Source organism: Neoarius graeffei, chromosome 20, assembly GCF_027579695.1.
Source record: "Neoarius graeffei isolate fNeoGra1 chromosome 20, fNeoGra1.pri, whole genome shotgun sequence".
Taxonomy (NCBI): Eukaryota; Metazoa; Chordata; class Actinopteri; order Siluriformes; family Ariidae; genus Neoarius; species Neoarius graeffei.
The window spans coordinates 67,780,191-67,797,237 of NC_083588.1; the positions used below are offsets into that span (position 1 = coordinate 67,780,191).

General features: G+C 39.2%; 1 protein-coding gene across 1 annotated transcript; it reads left to right on the top strand.

Moving 5' to 3' along the window:
• Positions 1 to 2,118: 2,118 nt before the first annotated feature.
• LOC132868994 (ferritin, middle subunit) lies at positions 2,119 to 3,627 on the top strand. The gene is made up of 4 exons (XM_060902378.1): positions 2,119 to 2,411; positions 2,535 to 2,681; positions 2,912 to 3,037; positions 3,302 to 3,627. The coding sequence occupies exons 1-4, from the start codon at positions 2,307 to 2,309 to the stop codon at positions 3,455 to 3,457; spliced, it is 534 nt and encodes a 177-aa protein (XP_060758361.1). The 5' UTR covers positions 2,119 to 2,306; the 3' UTR covers positions 3,458 to 3,627.
• Positions 3,628 to 17,047: the final 13,420 nt, after the last annotated feature.

Sequence of the window (17,047 nt, forward strand, 5' to 3'; positions counted from 1 at the left end):
TTTATTTATTACATTTTTATTAACATTACAGGTCTAGAAACTGTTAGCATTTACAGACTGCACCTTTTACCCTTTAATCAGATTTGTGTTAAAGGAGATAAAACGTTTCTTTTTAAGGGTAAATATTATTTCGGTCTTCTCTTAACTGTTGTTAGATTTCAGTTCAAATTAAGACAATAGTTTATTATAAATGTTGTGTTAAAAGGAAATTTCTAAAAACTAAATGAAATAAAATAAGATTTTATAAAATAAAACTATTAAATGTTTTTTTCTTTCTCCTTTTTACATCTGAAACTGAACTGCTGAATCACAGTGACATGGCACAATTTCACTTTCTCATGTAAGAGTCTCTGAAAAAAGGTGACTGCAGCAATGTTTTTAATCCCAGAAAGGAATTCCATTAATTAAGAAAAAAATATATAGTCCTTTTTTAAAGCCAAGAAACATTAAATGTATGTTTCAGTCTGTAAAGGTTTTCAGTCGTTTATATCATTTTAATGTTGAACACTATAACTCAGCGAGAATGTGTGTTTACAGCTCTAACATTTTTGATCCAAAACCTGAAATACTGCACAAGGGTTAGTTGAATTTATGTTAGTTTGAGTTCACATTCACAAAACTTTAACTCTAAATTTAACTTCCACTGTTAGTCTGAAATATTGTATGTTATTAAAGTTCAGCTTCATTCTGCCACATTCCTCTGCTGTGTTGAAGTTGTTTGGAATCCATGTTTAAAAAGTCCTGAGTGAAAATGGACTGCAGAGTTCAGTGTTGTGAGTGAAGAGCAGTTACATAACAGTATCATAGTCACACCTTGGTTTTCTGCTGCTATAAGCGACTGTTGGTATGTTTTTGCTTCTCCTTGTGTTTTGCAGTGTGAAGCACAGTACTGTCCTGTGACACGCAGTCAGGAGGTTAACAGGAGACGCTGAGTCACAGTGACAAGGCACATTTTCAGCTCATGTGAGATTTCAACTGAACCTTCATCCAGGTAGACCTTCAGATGCTCTGTCACACATGAGGTCCTGACATAAGACTTTTATCTTTAGAGCAAATTAAACATAAATAGTCATTTTATCAGATAAAATTATAGACTGAATTCTGGCCATAATCTGACTTTACACTGATTCACTGGTTTAAATTGAACTGCTGGAGGGAAAATGGATATAAATATATTTATTCTTTTCTCATGCAATATATACAGAATAAGCTTTTTTCCCCCAGTGGATTACACAATCAGAACAAAAGTAGATGAAAAAATAAATAAAATAAAGACAATATTTATTGCATTAGATATACAACATGATTTTTAGCTAATGATATTGTAGATTAGATGTACAGTATGAATTGTAGCGAATGGTATATATATATATATATATATATATATATATATATAGAGAGAGAGAGAGAGAGAGAGAGAGAGAGAGAGAGAGATTTGTGTAAGGTTTATTTTGTTTATGGAAATTCTGAACTCTGATCTGGACTTTTGTGAACATTTATGGGCAAGTGAGCTTTTACTGATTGCTGATTATGGAGGCTGAAGTTCACAGAGAAGATTAATGATTAAAGTGTGTGTGTGTGTGTGTGTGTGAGAGAGAGAGAGAGAGAGAGAGAGAGAGAGAGAGAGAAGATTTTATGGATTCGTGTGGAAAATAATGTGAAATACAATAATGGATTAATAACAAACTTACTGTAGCTCTGATACTTCACGTGTTGGTGAATCTGAACACTGAACTGTGGTATATATAATTATTAAAGTCTGTGTGTGTGTGTGTGTGTGTGTGTGTGTCTAAAACTGCTGAGTCATTCGCTGTCTTTTTCACTTTGTTACAAACTCTGTGAAAATGAGGTCATGTAGAAACTACATTTGAGTTATAGTTTAATTTTAATCACAAATAGAAAACAACTATCAGGTTTAACAAGGTTTAACTGTTTTTTTTTTTTTCGTAAGGAAATACATTATTAAAGGTAACCTTTAGTAACCCCTTTGTCTTACACAAGTGCAAAGAGTCGTTCTTTGTGATTGGCCACTTTATTTGGGTCCGCCCACTTCCGCGTTAAATGCAGTATTTGATTGGTTGGCCGTAGCGCCGCTTTATTCCCGTCCCTCCAGCTGCAGTGGTAATAAATACCGGTCGCGCGCCGTTTGTGCCTCAGGCTTGGGAAGTTTTCCTCGGAGGTTCTTGCTTCAACAGTGATTGAACGGAACTTCTTCCCAATCTTCGAGATTTCGGCTTTTGTTTGTCAAATCGTATAGATTTCTATTTTTGTACGTTTTGTTTAAGAAAACGATAAAACCAGCCAAAATGGAGACTTCTCAGATCCGTCAGAACTACCATCGCGACTGCGAGGCCGCCATTAACAAGATGGTGAACCTGGAGCTTTACGCCTCCTACACCTACACCTCCATGGTGAGGAGCTCAGAATGTGTATGAATGTGGTGGGATTGTTGGTGGAGAGCTGACGGAGAGGGTGTGGGATGTGTTTCTGTGCTTTACGGCTCGGTTGTTTACCTCATTATTATTTTACCTCAGGCCTACTACTTTACTCGCGATGACGTCGCGCTCGAGGGTTTCGCGCATTTCTTCAAAGAGAACGCGCACGAGGAGCGCGAGCACGCGGAGAAGTTCCTGTCCTTCCAGAACAAGAGAGGCGGCCGCATTTTCCTCCAGGACGTCAAGGTGAGCGTAAACTACTTTAGTTCGTTTTATGAAATGCGTTGCAGACGTATATGAAGTCCTTTCCCTCCACCCAGTAGTGGTATGACCCAGTTCTATCCAATCAGAGCGAATATAAACGTCACGGACGCTGTTTGCTGTAAAGGAGCTGAATGTTGTTTTGCACGTAACTATGACTCCGCCCCCTGAGCCGCCAGAGTTACTCACTCCACCGGGTTTGTTTTTGTTTCCAGAAACCGGAGCGTGATGAGTGGGGCAGTGGACTGGAGGCTATGCAGTGTGCTCTACAGCTGGAGAAGACTGTGAATCAGGCTCTGCTGGACTTGCACAAGCTTGCCACGGAGAAGGAAGATCCTCATGTGAGTGTGTGCTGAGTCAGTGGTCTTGTTTGTGCCCTGTAGCAGAAGCACATGAGTTTAAGGTCCTGTAAAAGGTCACATCTATGTTCTGGATCTCTGCCTCAAATGAGGAACTGAAATCTTTTAGAGGATTTTCTCTTGACTGAAACGTGTAGACTTTTTTTATTTTGTTTCTTGTTGCATGTTTGTCAGCTAGGTGTTTTGACTTTTTCAGTGTGGGGTTTTTTTTTTTTTAAATAAAAACTGATTTTCTCTGTCCATCAGCTGTGTGACTTCCTGGAATCTCACTACCTGAACGAGCAGGTGGAGGCCATAAAGAAACTGGGTGACCACATCACCAACCTCTCAAGGATGGATGCTGCCAACAACCGTATGGCGGAGTACCTGTTTGATAAACACACCCTGGGAGGAAAGAGTTAAATTGATTGTCATACATTGCCTGTTTGCAGATTCTAACAAGAATCCTTCTTTGTGCTCTTGCAGGATTGTTTAAACTGTTAAGATAAACATGGCATTTCTCTAATCTTGTTGAATGTGTTACTTCAGGTTTAATCATGACTAATTCTGATGAATAAACATTTTGAGCCACACTGGTGACTGAGTTCTTGTGCTTTGAGACAGTGAGGTTGTGTATGTCAAATATTGATCGATAACAGTTGGAAATGAGCTGCATGTTGTCTTGACTTTGAGAATTACAATTGTGGTCTGAATGCTGTAATGAAAAATTACAAAGCCCCCCCCCCATTGGAAACTTTTCACTGGGCTAACTCAGGGTTCCCACACGACCTGAATTTAGAGCATCATTTTCCAGTCATGGGAATTATCTGGAAATTGATAAATGGCCAAATGTCCTGGAAGTTTTCTTGTCCTGGAATTTTGTTTTCACTTTTTAATTTGTTTGAAACAGCTCGCTGGTCGTAATCTAGATATGAGGACAGCTGAGCTCCATCATAGCTCAATCTGCTGTGCTATGTCTCCACCTGTTGCCTATACTGATGTGTATAAGCAATTTACATTTGAGTTTTGACCCTCTGAGGTTGTTCTAGCTTGTCATGACTGGAGACCAAGGAAATATCAGCTGAGGGTTTTTTCCCCCCTTCCTGTGTGCATGACTGTAAGTATGACCACTGCATATGGGTCAACTGACTTTTACTTCATACCATTTGATGTGGACCCAGGTCGCATGTCAAGTAAATTGGTGATGCTAATTTCCGTTAACCTGTTAATGGCAATTCCCATTATGTTAGTATAGTGCTAATTGTCTGACTAATTGATCTCAAATCTTTTTATAGCCTATGTGGTCCCAGTGTTAAGCAAATAAATTCAATGAACCAAATCTAAAACAGCATGAACATAACAGCCTGATGGAATGTAGAGGCTGTTGGTCTCTCTCTTTTTCCATTTTAAAACAAATGGGGTTTACTTGTAGCCTACATCTAGATGACTGTTTTTTTTTTTTTTGTGTAGGTTAGCCTATGTTTTTGTACATTTATTGTATGGAATTTAATTGGCGATGTTGCAAAAAAAAAATTAGCCTGTAATGGTTAATTTAGAGAATTTATTTCTAATTACAGAAGTGAGGGAGAGCAGAATCATGTCAAGGAGGTGTAAGTTTAAGGAGGAAAGGAAGATAAATCCTGAGTTCAGGGACTGGATAGGACATATGGATGATGCACAGCGGGCATACTGCAAGATGTGCAAGAAAGCATTTGATGTAGGCAACATGGGCGTTTCTGCTGTTAAAAGCCATGCCAAAGGACAGGGACACGAGGGTAATGTTAAGTCGAGGCAGTGGACCACGCATGACTGATTTCATCAATCAACCTCCCACCCCTCAAAATTCTGAAGCTAGCACACAGGCAACAGAATCAGAGAGTCAAAGAAGCAGCGAGGTCCAGCCATCAGCCTCTGTAACTCCACCTCAAGCTACACCCACAATTGGAGCTCATTTCTCAAGTGAAGCTGTTTTAGAAGCAGAGATCCACTGGGTTATTAAATTGGCCCTTTCCAAATATTCTTTCAACCCCTGTTCAGATCTGGGTTCATTGTTTCATCTGATGTTCCCAGATAGTGAAATTACCAAAAAATTCACGTGTGGTGCAACAAAAGCAGTGTATCTGATGTGTTTTGGCCTTGCACCATATTTCAGAGACAAGCTAGTTAAAGACATCAGACAGTCCAATAGCTATACCATTTCATTTGATGAATGCCTCAACAAAATTACACAGACTGAGCAGATGGATGTGCTTGTGCGGTATTGGAGTGATAATGAAGAAAAGGTAGTTGTGCATTATCTGGACTCCCAGTTTCTGGGCCACACACAATCAGAGAAGCTTGTTGAGAGCATTAAAGCTTCCCTGTCTCCACTTGATCCAAACAAACTCCTGCAAATCTCAATGGATGGACCAAGTGTCAACAAAAATTTTTTTTTTTTAAATTGATATTGGAGGTTTTATGTAACTTTTTGTCTTTACATATAGAAGAGAGCACCAACCATCAATTATCATTATGACTTGGCGGATTGAGATGTTACCATATATATTTATCCATATCTTGTAGGTTATCTTGTTTTTACTACAAGCACAGTCATGATAGGTACACAACATACACATCGTGCTTCAAGTGTGTTATAACTGAACTAGTGTTGTAGTACTTGAGATTGGTCTTGGTCTCAAGACCACTTTTTTTTTTTTTGGCAATCTGTTTATTGATGAAAACCAGAGTGATACAGAGGGTAAAGTAGACATTGTCTACTAAGACAAAGATAGTAAAAAGCAGTTTCCACCTTATTTCCTTTTATATAACATAGAACAGCAATAAACAATAAAGTAAATTTCAAGCCAAGAAAAGAATAAAAAATAAAGTAAAATAATAATAATTTGGGGAAACAAGGATTTAAAAAAAAATAATAATAACAACAACAACAACAACAATAATAATAATTGAATAAGCCCAGGGCCCTGTACTACGAAGCGGGTTTTCTGGCTTACCAGGGTAACTTCGAGAGTAACTTGATCACGTGCAGCGTAACTTCCCGATTAACCCATACTACGAAAGTTGGCTATGTTCAAACCGAGGTATGCTGCCATGGCAACTTACGCTGCATCTCAAACCTGCTCGTCTCAGGTTATGTTCTTGGTTAACCCGAGGTTTCCGATTAACCACACCCTTTTTAAACACCACCTCTCCACCGACATTTCCTCTAGAGACAATGCCAGCGTACCTGGATGACCCGTGCGATATCGGAGCGCAGATTAGAGATGGGATTTATGGCTCTTTGATGGGATCCGCATCTTTGTGATCCGTTCTTTGAAAAGAGCTGTTCAAAAGACTGGCTCATTTGGCTCTTTTTAAATATTTATTCAGTTTTAAGAAGACAGCGTCTAAAGAAGCCAGATCCCTCTGCTTAGACAGTGACATCAATATTTCTGGACATACCTTTTATATAAAGCAACCTAGACTTACATTATTGTAACCCCTAAACGCTCATAAATAACCATTAAAAAACAATGAGGGCTTCAATGAATGTCCATGCAGAACGGCTTTTCTGTAAAAAAAAAAAAAAGAACCCACTCAAGAACATAGTTATCAAGAACGCAAGAATATTTTATAGAAAAACACTTGTTTTACAAAAATATTTAAGTCTGAGATATAAAATAGATACAACTACAATAAATATAACAAGAACATTTTAATAGAAAAAAACTTATATTAAAAATATTGAAATTGTAACAAAAATAGATACAACTAAACAGTCAGATAAATAGATAAAGCTATAACAAGAACACAAGATTATTTTAATAGGAAAAAACAATTAATGCAAAAAATATATTAGAAAAATAGATACAACTAGACAAACAGATAAATAAATAAAATACACAAAAATAGAACAAACAAAATGACGATAGAATAAGTTAAATGAACGTCCGTGCAAAGTAGTTTTTCCACAATATTATCATTAATATCACACAACTACATTATAAACTATATACAAAACAATTTGAACTATTAGGCAAACAGATAAAACTTGAAGAAATAAAAGGCAAATGCTGTTTAGCCTACTTCTTGTCCTTGGGCAAAAGCTTTTTCATCTGAAACACAGTACAGAAAAAGAACGACACACACACACACACACACACACACACACACACACACACACACCATTATGAATGATGTTTTTATATTTCATTTTCACCTGTTGCCAGGTGCGTTTGGCACTGCTGTTGCCTCTGAAATGTTCACAGGACATACACCAACTTAGTCAAAGGGACTGAACAGTCAGTCATCCTAATTCATGTGACTCTGTGCACATATCAGTTTAAGTAGGCTACTCCATGAATTTACCATACCAAATTTCCATACCAAACAAAATCAGGATTTTTCGGACATTAAACAAGCTATATATGACTGGGGCCACGTCGAAGGACCATTTTCTGTGACTTGTGATTGATCATGAAGCTTTCTCTCATCCTATACTTCTGTTCTGGAACATGTAGAAGGGAGAATGTACTTGCGCATTTACCCGATCGGCAATTCGTTGCCAACATGCTTGCCGCTCCTTATTGGCAGCCGCTGTGTTAGATTTTGCTCTTAATGTTGTTTTGAACTCCTCGTAGCTTTGCATTATGACAGCGCATTCTTCCTCCGTGAAGTACGGCGACCGTGCCATTGTGAACAGTGGGGATTTGCGCTGATAACCTCCCCTTTAACGTGAACGCGCATTAACCCTGATTAGGTTAAACCAGGTTCAACAAATCAACTTCATAACTGGCGTCGTAGTACCGTTTAACCCCAAACAAGATAACCAGGTTTTGTCAACCCCGGTTTAGCGGGGGAACCCTGAGTTACTTCTGGGTAGGTTAACCTCCGTTCGTAGTACAGGGCCCAGGTGTTCAAGAGCAGCTTCATATGTACTAGACCTACACACTCAAAAAGATCATGGGAAGGTAACATAAGCTATGTGGATTCAGCCTTTAGTTCTTTTAACTTATCAAAATAAGTGATAAGGGGTTGCCATCTCAAGTAAAATTTTTTCATTGACCCTCTAAGAGTAAATTTAATCTTTTCTAATTTAAGAAAAAGCATAGTATCCTCCAGCCATCGGGCTAGTGAAGGGGGTGTAGAAGATTTCCATCCTAAGAGAATTCTACGGCGGGCGAGCAGTGAGGTAAAAGCAATGACATCAGAATGAGTCTTTGAAACTGTGTCCGCCGGAACACCAAAAATTGCAGTTAAGGGGTTTGGTTCAATGGATATATTGAGTGCCTCAGACAAAGTCCCAAACACTCCAGACCAGTATCTTTCAAGGGAAGGACAGGACCAAAAACTGTGTGTAAGATTAGCTGGAGAAAAGGAACACCTATTACAGCTTGCATCCGCTCCTGGATATATTTCAGCCAATTTGGCTTTACTATAATGTACTCTATGCAAGACTTTGAACTGAATAAGAGCCAAGCGTGCACAGGATGATGATGAATTAACTTTTGTAAGTGCACAGTCCCAATAGTCTCCCAGCTCCATTCCTAACTCATCCTCCCACTTAGACTGAATTCTGGCTAAATTGTGGTCATCCAAAGACAATAGTTTCTGATATATAACAGAAATTATACCTCTTTCTGGTTTTAAAAGAGTTAAGTCTTCCCAGGCTCCCAGTGTTGGTAGATTGGGGAAAAAGGGGAAACTAGTTTTGAGAAAATGTCGTATTTGGAGATACTGAAAGAATAATTGTCTGTGTAGATTATGTTCTTTCTGTAGATCTTCAAAACTGTCCATGGTCTTGGAGCTGTAAAGGCTCTGGAAACAGTAAATATCCCTCTTCCACCACTCCATGAATGACGAGTCCATGGTAGATGGAGGAAATAAGTGATTATTGTGAATGGGGCCAAGGATAGAGGCAGAAAGAAATTTGTAATGTGAATGAAACTGGTTCCAAATTTTTAGTGTGGACAAAACTATAGGATTAGAGGAGAAGCGAGAAGGCTTTAAAGGTAAGGATGAGTAAATTAAAGCCCTAAGGCTTGAATGTCTACATGATTGTTCTTCCAAAATACACCAGTCTGTGTTAGCGGCGTGTAACCAATAAAGTATCTTCTGGACATTTGCAGCCCAGTAGTAATGGATAAAACTGGGCAAGGCTAATCCACCTACACTTCGTTGCCTTTGTAAAAGATTCACCTTAACTCTCGGTACTTGATTGCCCCAAATAAATGAGGTCACAGCTTGACCTAGCAGTCGAAAGAAAGACTTGGTAAGAAAGAGAGGTAAACACTGAAAGAGGTATAAAAACTTTGGGAGAACCGTCATCTTTACAGTATTTATACGGCCTGCTAAAGTAAGAGGTAAAGCAGACCATCTTTTGAAGTCATCCTTCGTTTGATTAACTAGTGCTGTAAAATTTGACGAAAGGGAAGTGAAGGACTTCGTAATCTTAACTCCTAGATATTTGAAACCTGAACCAGAAATGTGAAAAGGAAGGGAAGGTGTTTGTCCAGATGGTGCTTGTCCAGATGGTGCTGGAGAATCTAGTAGGAAACATTCGCTTTTCTGCAAATTCAGTTTATATCCAGAAAATCTCCCAAACTCTTCTAATATGGAAACAATTTTAGCTGCACAGGTGGTTGGATGGCTGACATATAGCAACAAATCATCGGCATACAATGAAACCCTGTGTTCCAACCCCCCTCTTACTATACCCTGAAATGCTGTTGTGGTTCGTAAGGTTATGGCAAGTGGTTCAATCGCAATGGCAAACAAGAGTGGGGAGAGTGGGCAACCTTGTCTTGTGCCTCTATTCAAGGGAAAAAAAACTGATCTCAAGTCATTGGTTTGCACGCTTGCTTGTGGATCCTTATACAAGAGCTTAATCCACGAAATGAAATTTTTACCAAAGCCAAATTTATTCAATGCTGCAAATAAATACTTCCACTCGACCCTGTCGAACGCTTTCTCTGCGTCTAAAGAAATAATTGCTTCAGGCAGACAGTCTGTATTTTTTGTATATGCTATATTGATAAGGCGACGTACATTCGAGAAAGAATGCCGACCTCTAATAAAACCAGTTTGATCTTCAGAGATGATTGTTGGAAGAAAATTCTCCATCCGGCGGGCCAAAATTTTAGCTAGGATCTTTGCATCCACATTTAAAAGAGATATCGGACGATAAGAACCACAATGGGTGGGATCTTTATCTTTCTTGAGAATAAGTGAGATGGATGCTTGAGAAAATGTGGGGGGTAAGGAACCTCTCTCCAATGATTCAGTAAAAACTGCCATGAGGAGTGGGGCAAGCTGGTCTTTAAACTTTTTATAAAACTCGACAGGGTACCCATCCAAGCCTGGAGTTTTTCTGTTCTGCATGGCCATAATGGCATTGAGGACCTCCTCTATCTCTAAATTTCGTTCAAGGGTAGATGCATCAGAGTGACTAAGGGAAGGGGTTTTCATTTTATTCAGAAAAGTCATCATAGGGGTGGTATCTGTAGGGAAATTAGAGGTGTAAAGTGAGATGAAATGAGTGACAAATATGTCATTTATGTGTTTAGGGTCTGAAATTAATGTACCATGTTCATCCGTTACTTGAGGGATAAGACGAGATGCAGCCTGGCGTTTTAATTGATGAGCAAGTAAACGACTGGATTTATCTCCATATTCATAGAAAGTCCCTCTAGTTTTAAACAAAAGTTGTTCTGCATGTTTAGTGGTTAAAATGTTCAATTTAGCTTGCAAATCTATCCGTTTCTTATTCAACTCTGCATTAGGTGACTCAGAGAAGAGCTGGTCAAGCTTACTTATAGATTCAGTTAAGCCCGATATCTCCTTAGAACGCTCCTTATTTTTAAAGGCTGTATATGAAATGATTTGCCCCCTAAGGTAGGCTTTAAGTGAGTCCCAGAGCGTAGAGTATGAGATCTGATCAGTTTTATTTATGGCAATATAAACATCTATACTGGTTGCCAGGAATTTGCAAAAGTCCTCCTCAGATAGCAAAAGAGGATCTAGTTTCCATAATGGACGTTGCTTTATATTCAGAGCGAAGGAAATATCCAGAACAACCGGGGCGTGGTCGGAAATGATGATAGCTAAGTAATCGGCTGTTTTTATTGAAGGAATGAATGAACTGTCAACAAAGAAATAATCTATACGCGAGAAGGAGTGGTACACTGGAGAAAAAAAGGAGAACCGTTTCAAATTTGGGTTGAGAAATCGCCATGGATCTATACAACCACTTTGAGCCATGAAAGCAGAGAATGCCTTTGCCATGCCTGAAGGGGTTGATGTTTTGGAGCATGATCTGTCTAATACAGGATTAATTGCACAATTTAAATCACCTCCCAAAATAAGCTTATGAGTGTCTAAATTTGGGAGCGTTGATAACAGTTTATTCACAAAGTCTGTGTCATCCCAATTAGGGGCATAAAGGTTTACAAGAATAACTCTGGTATGAAAGAGACATCCACAAATTATGATAAAACGACCAAGAGTATCAGTGATGATCTCTGTCGGTGTAAACTGCACTTTTTTATTAATTAGGATGGCAACCCCTTTTGAACTACCATCGTGTCTGGAGTGATAGACTTGGCTAATCCAAGCTTTACGTAAACGAATGTGATCCTTTACTCGTAAATGTGTCTCCTGTAGAAACAGTATATCAGCATTGAGAGATTTAAGGTAGGAGAAAATTCTAGAGCGTTTAATTGGACCATTTAGTCCCTTAACATTCCATGAAACAAAACGTACTACTGGGCTGCTATTCATTTTGTCAAGGGTAGTAATGGATGAAAAATATAAAAGAAGTGATGACACATTTTGTTAAAGGGACCTAAAAGAGGTGTAGAGATGTCAGTAGAGTGAGAAAGGATATCACACATTACATAGGCCAAGTATGACTGTAATATACTGTAGGCTTGAGTCCTAGGCTTACTATTAGCATTGTAAGAACTAAAAAAAAGGGGGGAGAAAACTAAAAGTAATGTAAAAAATAATAAAAAAAAGTAAAAAAACAGAAACAACTCAAACAAGAACACTTTCCTAGATCCACCTCTATTAAAGAACCTGAGGAGGATCGCAGGCTTAACCAATCTAAAGACTATCCGATTTGACATCGCCTAAGAAACAAAGTTGACACACACACAGAAAAAACACTTAAGTGGCTCCCAAGGCCGTATGTAAAACAGAACCCCATACATGTTGAGTGTTTAATAATCTAAATGCCCCATTATAAGATGAGGAAAGAGTTAAGTAGAAAACAACCCAAGCTCTAAGAAAAATTAAAAAATAAAGGTCTAGGTTTCAAAACGAAACTGAGCCAAGCCCAGCCAATGTTTCTCCCTCATAGTAGGCTGATTAAGCTATAGTGGCATGCTAATAATCACAGAAAACCAAAATCATTCAACTTGATATCGACTTTAGGAGGGAGAAGAACGATTTGTGCGTGGTCCATAATAACAGAGTCCAATGCACTTTAAAACGTCTTTCAAAACAAAATGCACCACACACAGTTCACGGTTTAGGCTAACACTAGGTTATGTTACCTTAGTCAAGAGATTCTGATGCACCAGAGGTGCTGGAACCCCAATGTTCGTGATAAAAGTTCATCGCCTTTCCAGGAGTATCGAAACACAACTCCGTATTGTTGAACGACACTCGGAGACGAGCTGGGTACACCATCCTAAACTTGACCTTCTTTGCATAGAGTAGAGCCTTCACCTCCTTAAAGGCCGCTTGCTTGCGTCCCAGTTCAGCGCTGACATCTTCGTGAAGGAAAATCCTGTGGCCCCGAAAGGCCATCTCTCGTTGACGTCTGTGTGTAAAAATCCGTTGTTTATCTTGATAGTTGTGGAATGCAACGATGAAAACTCGTGGGCGTTGGTTACCGCCCGCTTCTGATGTGGCAAGTGGTCCGAGCCGATGGGCACGAGCGAGAACGAGGGGGGTCTGGAAAAAATCTTTCCCAAATAGTTCTTCGAAGAAATGTGTCATAAAAGCGACTGGGTTAGAACCCTCCACCCTCTCCGGAATGCCAACCACTCTTAAGTTGAGCCTGCGAGAACGGTTTTCCAAATCATCAACTTTATCCTTCAGCCAGGTGTTTTCAGACTGAACAGCGGCAAGTTTAGCTTCGATGAGAGAAAGTCTCTGTTCGCTTTGGTCAAGAGTAGCCTCGATTCCACCAATCCGCTCCTCATGTGACTCGTATAACGATTTCACTTGGCTTAACGTAGAATTAAGAGGAGATAAAGCTGCATCAAGGTCCTGCTTTATGACCGTGTGAATAGATTGAGTAAGTTCTGAAAGAAGCGCAGAGCGGAGTTTTTCAAACTGCTCGGTTAGCTCCATACTTGAGGTTTGGCTAGTCTTGCTTGTCGTCAAATTAGGAGTCTCTTTATCATTCGGTTTTCTGTCGCGAAGAGGCTTTTTAGACATAATTAAAATGGTCTATTCTTTCAAGAATTGCTTTAACTTACTGTTGTAAACGATAATACTAGATATTAATGGGGTAAACAAGAAAATATAAAGTAAAGATTAGGGAGCCACAACAACGCCTTGCCGCTCACGCCATATCCAACCCGGAAGTCAACAAAAAATTTTTGAGATTATTTGAAGAAGACCGGACTAAGGAGGCCCCAGGTATTAGAGGCTTGATAAACCTAGGAACCTGTGGTCTTCATACAATTCATGGAAGCTTCCAAGAAGGAAAGTGGATGGAAGATAGGTGACAAACTAAGAGCCCTTTGGCAGCTTTTTCATGAGACACCAGCCAGACGGGATGACTTTATTGAAATTACCAAAACATCAACATTCCCTCTAAAATTCTGTGCTCACAGGTGGGTGGAGGACTTGCCAGTGGCAGAGAGAGCACTCAAGATTTGGCCTCATGTTGAAAAATTTATCAACAATTACAAGAAACTCCCAAAGAGTAAAGTGCCAATGTCAACACTGTGGTCAGAGAGGCTGTTGGTGACCCTCTTTTTGAGGCAAAGCTACAGTTTTTTGCCTATGTGGCAAGGCAGCTGAAACCCTTTCTTGAGGCTTTCCAGACCGACGCCCCCATGACTCCATTTTTGGCAAAAGACCTCCTGAAGAGTTTTATTTCATGCTTTATGAAGAGGGAGGTGCTGGAAAACATCAAAACACCTGTCCAGATGCTGAAAACTGATATACAGGACAAAGCACTCCATTTGCCACTGAAAGAGGTGGATCTGGGATTTGCCACCAAACAAGCTCTTGAAAAAGCCTCAGAGAAGCTGCTTGAAAAACCGCTGCCGGGTCAACAGTTCTGGAGAGAATGTGTAGCCTTCCTGTGTGCAACAGCAAAGAAACCGCTTGACAAATGCCCTTTGAATTATGCAGCAGTAAGACACATGGCATGCCTAGATCCAGTAACTATGATCAGTGACCAAAGGAGTGTCATCTCCATGTTTGAGAAGCTCTTACAGCTGCTTCTTAATGCCAACTGACACACAGCAGAGGACTGTGACCAAATTCTCAGTGAGTACAAAATGTTCCTCACTGAAATAGTGCAGCACCATAAGGAGGAATTTCAAGGGTACAGAAGTAGTTCCTGTCGGCTGGACACATTCATGGGAAGATTTGCTGGTGGCAAAGCAGAGTATGCAATTCTCTGGAAAACAATGAAAGACCTGTTCACATTGTCACATGGGCAAGCAGCGGTCGAGAGAGGGTACTCTGTGAATGAGGACATGCTAGTTGCAAATCTGAAAGAAAGGACTCTGATGTGTCTGCGCCTAATCCAAGATTCTTTGACTGATTGCTCATTTGATGGGGTATTGCCAAAGCCCCTCTTGCAGCATTGCAGAAATGCCAGGATGTGATATGTCCAATACCTTGATGATGAAAAAAAGAAGAAAAAGGAAACTGAAAATGACAAGCAGAGAGAAGAGCTCTGCTCTGTAATCACAAAAGTGGCAGCAAAGAGACAGAAAATAATCGCTAGCATCGAGGCAATGCAAACAGAAGCAGATGCAATGGCAGAGAAGGCTGAGAGAAAACAGGACTTTGCACTGCTCACAAAATATAATGCCTACCATAAAAGTGTTGCTGAAAAAAAAGAAAGAGGTCATTGATCTGGATGCAGTTTTGTCAGACCTCAAGGAACGTCTTCAGAGGTGTAGGTAGAGCAACACCAGTATTGTTCCTGAACCTAGGCATGCACCAGATGCCTTTTTCATAGGTTACACCATAGTGACTGTTGGGTCAGCGCATAAATGTAAGCGGATATATGATCAGAACTCCGTCACCTCTCCATGTCCTCGCTGGATCCCGAATTCATGTCGATGTAACCCTCCGCTAACTGATTGTACACTCAACAGTATCGGATACATCAAGAATACATGTAGGGCTCATCCTAATTGTGTTCCACCACACCCTAATAATTATCCTGGTGTTAAATTGGCATTAAACTGGTACTGCGGTAATAGTAATCTCCTTGTTTCGTTTCCCACCAAGTGGTCAGGCATTTGCGCTCCCATACAACTCAAAAACGCTATCACTGCTATCCATCCTTTCTCCGCTCATCACCCAAAACGAGATGTCATTCATAATTTTCCACCCCTGGAACATCATCTTACTACTAGGTGGCACAGGTTTTGGACATCAATGTTTCCTCATTTTGGTGTAGCTGATCTATGGAAGAATGTAGAATTAACACATTATCGCTTAGCCAGCTTTGTTAATGAAACCATTAAAGCTGTCGATGGTATTAGGACTGAATTAACCGCCCTGCGTCTAATGACTACTCAAAATCGTATGGCCCTTGATATTTTGTTAGCAGAAAAGGGGGGTGTTTGTGCTATGGTCGGAGACAGCTGTTGCACTTTTATTCCTACTAATGATAACCCGGATGGTGAAATAGGTGCAGCCGTACATCAAATGAGACAGATTGCTCAACAACTAGAACATGATGAACATGGGGATACGGCAGGGTGGGTGTGGTTTTCTGGACTGTTTGGTAATTGGTCTAATTGGTCTGCTATTTTTTCTATGTGCATCCCTGTAGTGGTGATTTTTCTTTTGTTTATTTTCCTGGGACCTTGCATTTTGAGATGCTTGATGGACAGAATGCATAAGATGATAAATAGTCTTACCCGCAAACCTCTGCATAGAGAGAACAATGTATATTATCGGGTGTAACACTAATCTAATTAAAATCTAAAGTTAATACTGTGATTAGTATTAAAGGGGGGGATTGTTGGGTCAAATTTTATTATATGTAGATTATGATCAGAATATGAATCAGAATCAGTAGGTTAAATCAGGATATATGTAGGTATATGTAAGTTTAGTGAAATAGTAATTCTTAGCTTATTCTGTGTCAAAATTTAGTTTGAAATGACCTTAGGTCCGGCTGGACATTGTTTGGGAACATTTTGTTTATGAATGTGTATTTTGAACAGAGAAGTGTCTGAAGGTCTGTTTTAGTGTCAGATCGACCCATACACACTCTGAAATGGTAGAATTAAAGTTCATGATCATGTTAATTCATTCAGTTGAACCTTAGGTCATAGCTTCATAAAAGCTATGAAATATACTGAAATATATTGAAATATACTATGGTAATGATTAATGTTAGTTTTATAGGTCCCGTAATTAATGAATGCATTCTGTGATTAATGTTAGTTTTATAGTTCTAGATTAGTTCCATAATGACATTATAATTATAATTAAGATCTTATGATTCTAAGGATTTTAGTTTAAAAGCATTAACCTAATTTAGTTATGAGTTTAATCCTGTTAGTTGTTTAATTGTTCTCTCTCTTTCAGACATATTCTCATTGTTCTTGTGGTTAAGTTGTTCTTATTTTTTTATGTTTATTCTCTTATAACATTCCTTGTTTTAGCATTATTAAAGACATACTGTTATTTGTTATTTTACTTATGATGATGGAATCAAGATGTAATTTACTGACTTAACACACATTCATGTGTTAAGAATTATTCCTGTCAATTAGTAAGATCCTTTCTGTGCAAACTAGTGTTTTTTGACCTTCTTCA